At 37.0% G+C, this 8,413-nt stretch overlaps 2 protein-coding genes across 2 annotated transcripts; both read right to left on the bottom strand.

Annotated features, from left to right (window-relative positions):
* Positions 1-1,827: 1,827 nt before the first annotated feature.
* Positions 1,828-5,303, bottom strand: LOC105141926 (2-alkenal reductase (NADP(+)-dependent)-like). Its single transcript, XM_011049320.1, has 5 exons — positions 4,829-5,303; positions 3,980-4,157; positions 3,132-3,298; positions 2,688-2,770; positions 1,828-2,416 (listed from the first exon to the last, which is right to left on the bottom strand). Exons 1-5 carry the CDS (start codon positions 5,066-5,068, stop codon positions 2,038-2,040), a joined length of 1,047 nt encoding a protein of 348 aa, XP_011047622.1. The 5' UTR covers positions 5,069-5,303; the 3' UTR covers positions 1,828-2,037.
* Positions 5,304-5,613: 310 nt separating this feature from the next.
* LOC105141998 (NADP-dependent alkenal double bond reductase P1-like) lies at positions 5,614-6,736 on the bottom strand (the record flags this gene model as incomplete). Its single annotated transcript, XM_011049434.1, has 3 exons — positions 5,614-6,249; positions 6,395-6,477; positions 6,644-6,736. Coding segments are annotated over 3 exons (555 nt in total), but the record flags the coding sequence as incomplete, so codon positions are not given.
* Between the last annotated feature and the right edge of the window lie 1,677 nt (positions 6,737-8,413).

Below are 8,413 nucleotides of genomic sequence, written 5' to 3'. Positions count from 1 at the left end.
AACAAGAGAATCATTAAAGAATTGTAGATTTTATATGAACTAAAAAGAATAATAAATCAAACAATTTAAAGTCATACCTTCTTTTAATTTTAAAGTCTTGTTTATTGTTAGACCATATCTTAGACAAATTATGAGATTTTCTATAAATAAATCATAATTTTGTAAACTTGTTTAAAAAACTATGATGTTTTGACATAGAGACATGGTAAATCAGATTTTAGAGTATTGTTTGTAACTTTTATCCATAAAAATATCTTTATGAAATAAAAATTTTCAAAGTTTTGTTTCATAATAGATAATTTTTTATTTGTTAGGAAGTGTTCAAGCTAGACTATGTTTTCTTCATATCTATAATATTAATTAAAGAAAGAATCCATGTATATAAGCACTTGTAGGCTCATATATTAGTGAGTAAACACAAGGATATGCATTGAGGAAGATAATAATTAAAATTTTGGAATTATTGTAAAATGGATAGTAAAATCTTGATTTTAGTTTGGTTTTATTTATTTTTTATTTTAACTTAATTTTGAATGATAAATGTATATTTATTTACAAGTTAACATTTTTGCCTTTATCTATACTTTTCAGAGCCCTTGCACTGTCTTGTCAAAATTTAAAAAAGTCAAAAGATTTTTTTAACAACAAAAAAAACCTCCTATTATATTATAAAACAGAATATCCTAGTCACTAACTCAAAAATCAATATTGATTAAAAATATTTATTTTTTATTTAAAATTAATATTTTTTAGTAGTTTTAAATTATTTTGATGTGTTGATATTAAAAAAAAATAAAAAAATATATTATTTTAATATATTTCTAAACAAAAACACTTTAAAAAACAATCATAATTATACTTTAGAGCATCCCCTTACACAAATTAGCAAATCAACAAACAAGAACAATTTTCTTTATTAAAAAAAGATGAACTTTTTGTTCCAACTAACATGTTCTTTAAGTGCTAAAAACAACACCAAAAAGAGAAATCACTTTCATGTTGTAAAAGAAAGAAACGAGGAGTAAAAAGAGTAATCGTGTAGAAGAGAAAAATGTATATAAAAGTACAAAAACATACCCGAAGAAGTATAAAGGGCATGTTACCTAGGTTAAACTAGGCGAAGGTAACCGGTAAGAGAAGCAAAAGTTATCAGAGAATTAGAAGCGAAAATAACATACTGTGAAGACAAATAGCTGGTTGACCAGTTTCTCGAAAAGCTAGAAGCGATCAATCGGTTGTTTATACAGAGATCTATTTTTTTTTAAAAAAAAAACTAGAAAACAGTTGTCTGAATCATCCACAACACTCAACCAATCGACTAGTTTATGCAAAACAACAAATTAAGTGGCAGCAGAAGCGCACCATTGAAAGGTGCTAGATGGACCTGAGGGTAGCTAAGTTCTGATACCTTGGTTCAAGTTCATTTACAGTATCACTAAAATCAATCACAAAATCGATGTATGAGCTGAGCAATTTCACAACTTGCTAGATTCTCCTCTCTAGTATGCATTGGCTAGATCATAATTTTTTTTCATTGTTTAAAGATAAAATCCAAGGCACATCAAATATTCAAAAACTAAAAGCAATATGGCTTTCTAGCAACAAAAACAACAAAAAAAGTTCAACAATAACGACCCCCATTGTAAAGACCCCAAAATGCCATCTTACAGAAAGAGATCAAAGCACAGGCCCCACAAAAAGAAGGGTTCAGAGGTGGGTTTTTTATCCTTTTCAGCACCGTAAATGTGACAGTATTTACTGCAGGGAGAAGCTTTTTCGTCGTTTCTTCAACATGAAAAAACATCTTTCTACATGAAAATCTATGGCTTTGAAGCAGGAGAAAATGAATATTATAAGTATAGCAGTCGGAACCACACTTTGAGAAGGACACATCATCAAACCAAAATTGTCCAGGCTTGAATTATTAACACAGCCATTACACAGAAAAAATGCGTGCACAACCACCTTCAACTTTTAAAATGATAACAGCCTTCGTCCCAAAGCTAGAAACAAAGAAAACGATACAATGGGCTACAATCACTCACGAGCAACTACAACCAGCTTTTTCCCAACATTTTGTCCACTGAAAAGGCCTACCAGCGCCGCAGGGCCATTCTCGAGTCCTTCAGAAATGTCTTCCATGTACTTTATCTTTCCCTCTCTTATGCAAGGCAAAACAAAATCTAGGAACTTGGGATATTGATCATAATAATCTGTAACCACAAATCCTTCTATGCGTACCCGCTTGTAAACGACAGTCATTAAATTAAATACACCTTCAGGTTTGTCAAGATTGTATTGTGAGATCATTCCACATACCGCAATACGGCCACGAAGTCTCATATTTGGAAGCACGGCGTCAAGCATCTTGCCCCCAACATTTTCAAAATATATGTCAATGCCTTCAGGGAAGTATCTGTAACAGTTGGAGGCCAGTTACCATCAATGCTTGAAATCATATTGCCACAGCTAATGTGATGTTTATCACTCCATTTCTTCCCCCTACCCTCCCCTCCCCAAATAATATGTTCTCTACAACATTTTGGTGATGAATGGTTTTAGATGTCCACTTCATGCTGGTGAAATTTGAGAGAAACATAATCTCCATGGGATGGCAAAAGATGACTTGAAAAAAATTAAGTATATCAGTGAGTTGGCTTAATGCAATAACATTTACATATACTGACCTTCCCAGTGCAGCATTTAAGTCAGGCTCCTCTTTGTAATTAAAAGCCTCGTCAAACCCAAATTTATTCTTCAATAAATCAACCTGATTAAACATGAGAAGAGAAAAAGATACTATATATCTCAGGGTCAATCACCCAACCAATGGAGGGGGTCACAACATGCAAGAAAGGAAAAGCAAGATCCAATGTTGTCAAACTCTTCAATGTGATGTCAATGGACGAAATTTCAAGAAGAAACTATGCCTTGTGTTTGTGCTCCCTCATAGGAAACAATCATGCACTGTACGGTGCTCAAAATTTACAGAACATGAGCTGTAGGCCCATTAATAGATGGAAAATTGGGAAGTACAAGATAAAGTTCTTTGCAAGTAAAATTTATTTACCAGATTCAATGATACCAGGAATAGCCTAATAACGAAAGTATAACAGTGAATGCTGGCTCACCTTTTCTTTACTTCCGGCACTTCCAACAACATAACAACCCATTAGCTTTGCAAACTGGCCAACAAGCTGACCAACAGCACCAGATGCTGCTGAAATGTAGACGTGCTCCCCTTTCTTTGGAGAACAAACTTGATAGAAACCAAAATAAGCAGTCATACCAGGCATGCCTGTAAAAGCAAATGCACATACAATGAGTTGAAATGAAAACATAATTTCCTCTCTTTGGAGAACAAACCTCATAGAAACCAGCATAAGCAGTCAGACCTAATAAAAAATTGGAAGGACAGAAAAACAAAGAAACAGAGCGACATGAAAATCTTGGAAACAAAAGCAGAATTGCTATGCAACAATGCACAAATTTTATTAGATGCATTTTTTCCTTCTCTTTGTGGCATGGAGTTATAATTAGCTCACTGCAAGATTGACCCCAAACACACTTAGAACACCATACATGAAAGTGAAGTTATCCTAACAACAAAAAATGAATATAATAAACAATGTCTTGCGTTGGAGTCAGTTTTGGATCCCAAGAACCACATTCAGTTCATTTTGTTTAACTCCTAAGACAATTCAGTTGTAGGAACTATCGCAACATAATAGCAAACTTCTAGGAATGGGGAGATATACATCATTCAAGTTTAATTGCGCCTAGTTATTGCTGTGGGCAAAAAAAAAAAAAAAAACTTACAGGGTGAGTGAGTGACATGCTAATGATAACAGGGAATGACTATGATAAAAATTACGTCTTTCCTATGGTATGGGGGATTTTCTGTTTGTAATGACCAAAAGTTCTTGTAATGCATCTAATTGATGATAGTTTACACATACCAGAACCTTCTATGACTTACCAAGAATTCCTGTATAGTATGAAAGGGGTACATCAGTATCCTGAATTTTAAAGAAGGGTTGGAATGAAGTGATAAGACTGTACTCTTCCCAGCCTACTGTCCCCCAAACAAAGTCGCCTTCTTTAAAGCCCGGGTGCCTAGAATCCACCACTTTCGCCACTCCATACCCACGTAATGGCTGGCAAGTTTCCACCACACAAGTTACAAAATGCAAATTTAGTACACTAGCCATATACGAACCAGCAATTTCAAAAATGTAAGCTGAGCTAAATTTACAGGAGATTTATTTCCAATCATCTGTGTCTAATTTCCAAAATTCTTAGAAATAAAATATCAAACAGTTCATTTCCATTTAGGTATATGTCTCTCCAATGCTTTGCAACAGAAATATTCCCATGCAACTAGTCCCCGTCTTTCTTTTCCAGTTATAATAAGTAGGCAATGACAGCAAGATTGGTAAATTAAGGGACACAATTTTCAATAGACATTCTTCCTTAGAAATCCACAACATATTGACTAAAGAACTTGGAAAAAACTACAGTACACGGGCTTGATAGATTGTTAAGTTTAATTCCATTGATCAACTGTTTAAGTCCTAAGCTGTCAACAGGAATCAATAGTCTTTCAATAAAGGCTATAAGCTTTCAACAAAAATCACAAAAATGGCACCAGTTTCATCCTCTTATCACTCGAAAGGAACATTAAACAAAACCCTCCACAATTCCCACTTGTCCTAACCCATAAAGCCGAAAACTTTACTTTCCTAAACACATTTTCTTTCCAATTCTCAGCACCCAATCAGAAAACAAAAGCAAAAAACGAAAAACGAGAGATAAGAAAAGGGCTTACAGAGCCTGGGGTATACGAAGTGAAAGTCCTTGGGTCTATGGACTTCTTCATCAAAACTACCATATACGGGTCACAAGAAAGATAGAGATTCTTAACAAGAACCCCATTATTACAACCATCTGGTACTTTGAGTTCAGTGGTAGTAGTGGCAACATACATGTCTGATTCTTTTGGGAAACCAGACACATATTTCTTGAATAACACACGCTTGTTGCTCACTGTTTCACCACTACCTGCCATTGTTGAGCTCAGGCACGGTCTCCAAACTCTCTGGAAGCTTCAAGTTACAACTGTCGGCTTATCTTTCACGGTAAAGTAGTAAAGGCGGATGGGTTGATGGGCCATGTAGGAGGGATACGCAAATTAAACCAATTATTCAGAATATTCGTAAAAATCACTACTTCGAAATTAATGAAGATAATTTTTGCATTTTTGGAATAATTTTGCTTAGAAAAGTTTTTTTTTTAAATATTGTGTGGTTCAATTTCCATTTTAGAGTCCCATTACCTTTATATTTATTTTTGAGAACTTAAGATTATACATGTTAATGGGTCCCATCACATATCCTTACACTGTTAAAGACCACAGAAAACGCACACGTACCAGAGCTGCAGGGCCACTCTATCGTCCTTCATCAATGTCCTCCTCCTACTTTATCTTCCCTTCTCTCTTACGTAAGACAATACAGGATCCAAGGAATCATGATAATAGTCATTAACGTAATCTTCAACAATATTTTGGTAAATTGCAAACAATGCTATGTTAATCGTCATCGTTTTCAAGCATAAGAGAAAAAGTAGTTGTTCATGGCATAATAATCGAAAATCTTCAACTGATATTGTCTATGATCATGCATGAAAAAGAGCTTAACAAGATATGTAAGCCATCTCTCTTATTGTCATACCCGAAATGCGGTTTTACATCTCTATAATGTCTAAAAATTCTGATGAAGATCAAGGTAGGCTGCTAAAAATAGGCCTATAAAATTAAACTGCTTTAATATCACTCAAAAATAATGCTAAGGTATGCTGAAGAATACTGATCACTCATCAGTAACCTTCACTACTTGCTTTCCGATGTTGCGGCCGCTAAAAAGGCCGATCAAAGCAGCAGGGCCACTCTCGAGTCCTTCAGCTATGTCTTCCACATAAACAATCTTCCCTTCTCTGATACAAGGCAGAATAAAATCCAAGAACTTGGAGTACTGGTCAAAGTAATCCATAACCACAAACCCTTGTATTCGAATCCGCTTATAAACAATATTCGTCAAGTTTTGAATGGTTTCAGGTTGATGAAGATTGTACTGCGAGATCATTCCACAAGCAGCAATGCGGCCGCGCAATCTCATGTTTAGAAGCACAGCATCAAGCATTTTCCCCCCAACATTCTCAAAGTAAATGTCGATGCCTTCGGGGAAGTACCTAGTAATGGAAACAAACCTCAAATCATATATAAGGGATGTTTTCTCAATCTCAAGTTTCATATACAAAACCGTAAATCTGGATCACTTCCATGGATTCTGGATTCATGAAAGTGATTTGTGAATCTTTCTTTATATGGACTGACCGTTTTAAGGCAGCATCCAAGTCATGTTCCTCTTTATAGTTGAAAGCACCATCAAACCCAAATTTGCTCTTCAACAGTTCAACCTATAATACCATGAAATCAAAACAAGATGCGATCAAATTCACATGTCTAGGATGGACTAATCTGATTAACAACTTCCTCACGCAAATTGTAGCTAGTGAAGTAAGAAGCCATAGGATAAAAGCATGTCAAGTGAAATAATGAAAAGAGTAACAAAGGTTTTCCCACCTTTTCTTTACTACCTGCACTTCCAACAACATAGCAACCCATCAAATTAGCAATCTGCTCCACAAGCTGACCAACTGCACCAGATGCTGTTATGTGTGTGGACACAAATGGCCGGTGGCAGCCATGTTTGGTGGCAGCCATGGTTGAAGTCATAGTCAAATGGTAGGTGCCTAACTTGCCCACCATTGTTGAACAATCATCTCCCTCCTCAGCTATAAATAGAAGGTGTATTGATAGCTGAGACAGAACACGAGATAGAGAGAAACACAGAAAGAGAGCTAAGGGTGAGAGTTGAGTTGAGTTGAGAAGTTTTCTCCTCCTCCTTGTTTTGTTGTTTGTATTGCTTTTGAGCTTGATTAATACAAACCAGTAGCTCCGTGGAGTAGGCAAGTTGCCGAACCACGTAAATTTGTGTGTGTTTGAATGTTTGGATCTCCTAACAACTGGTATCAGAGCTTGTTCTTGAAAGTTCTTGAAAAAGAGGGTGTTTAATCCAAACTCAAAAATCAAAGTTCTCAAAACGTGTTTTTGAACATACCACCGTGAAGAGGACGACGAGAGGAATCCACTGGTGAAAACCCGGCGAAACTTAGACGTCCTGCATGCCCGCACGCGCCTGCACGCGTCACCACCAGTACTGTCCACGCGCACAGACGCGCCGTACGCGCTTCACGCGTCTTTCTCGCCGTTTCCTGCAAATTGACACTGCCACGTCAGCAGCCACATCAGCCGTCCGGCACAGTCAGCAGCCGCACACCCTGCCACATCAGCAGTCTGACCGGTCAACCCCCGTCAGCCGACACGTCATCACCGTCACGTCAGTCGAAAATCTCCGCGGATCTGCCACGTCAGATTAGGTGGACCCCACATTGCCTACGTGTCTGACACGTCAGCTTGCCACGTCAGCATAACAGGGTTTTGATCCGGTGTGGCGCAGAGACTATTCCTCCTGCCACGTGGCTTCATCTGCAGCGTCCAGTTATCTCAATTTTTGATTGTTTAAATCGGAGCCATCCGAAGTCCGATTTGGGTGATCTCAGTGTCGTTTCCAGCATTTTTGGCCATTCCGGACACATCTGTAAGGTCAGATTTTTGAGATTCAAATCCGAGAAAGAGTAAAAATGGCTGATGAAATAAAGGCTGCAGGAATTGAAAAATTTGATGGAACTGATTTTGGATATTGGAAAATGCAAATTGAAGATTATCTATATGGGAAGAAACTTCATCTTCCTCTGTTGGGGAGCAAGCCAGAAAACATGTCAGAAGAAGATTGGCAAATACTTGATAGACAAGTCTTAGGCATTATCCGGCTATCATTGTCAAGAAGAGTTGCTCATAATGTTACAAAAGAGAAATCCACAGCAAGATTGATGGAAGCCTTGTCTGGGATGTATGAGAAGTCATCAGCAAATAACAAAGTGCACTTGATGAAGAAGCTGTTCAACTTGAAGATGACAGAAAGCACCTCTGTTACACAGCATCTTAATAATTTCAACACCATCACAAATCAATTGTCATCCGTTGAAATTGAGTTTGATGATGAGATCCGAGCACTTATTTTTCTAGCTTCACTTCCAAGCAGTTGGGAAGGTATGAGAACAGCCGTAAGCAACTCAGCTGGAAAATCCAAATTAAAGTATGATGATATCCGAGACCTGATTTTAGATGAAGAAGTACGAAGAAAAGACTCGGGTGAAAGCTCAAATTCAGGTTCAGCTTTCAACATCAACACTCGAGGAAGGAGACAAGACAGAGGCTTATCCAGAGGCA

The sequence above is a fragment of the Populus euphratica genome, unplaced genomic scaffold (assembly GCF_000495115.2).
Source record: "Populus euphratica unplaced genomic scaffold, PopEup_1.0 scaffold197.1, whole genome shotgun sequence".
Taxonomy (NCBI): Eukaryota; Viridiplantae; Streptophyta; class Magnoliopsida; order Malpighiales; family Salicaceae; genus Populus; species Populus euphratica.
The sequence above is the reverse complement of the archived record's forward strand: the minus strand, read 5'-3'. Positions and strand labels throughout refer to the sequence as shown.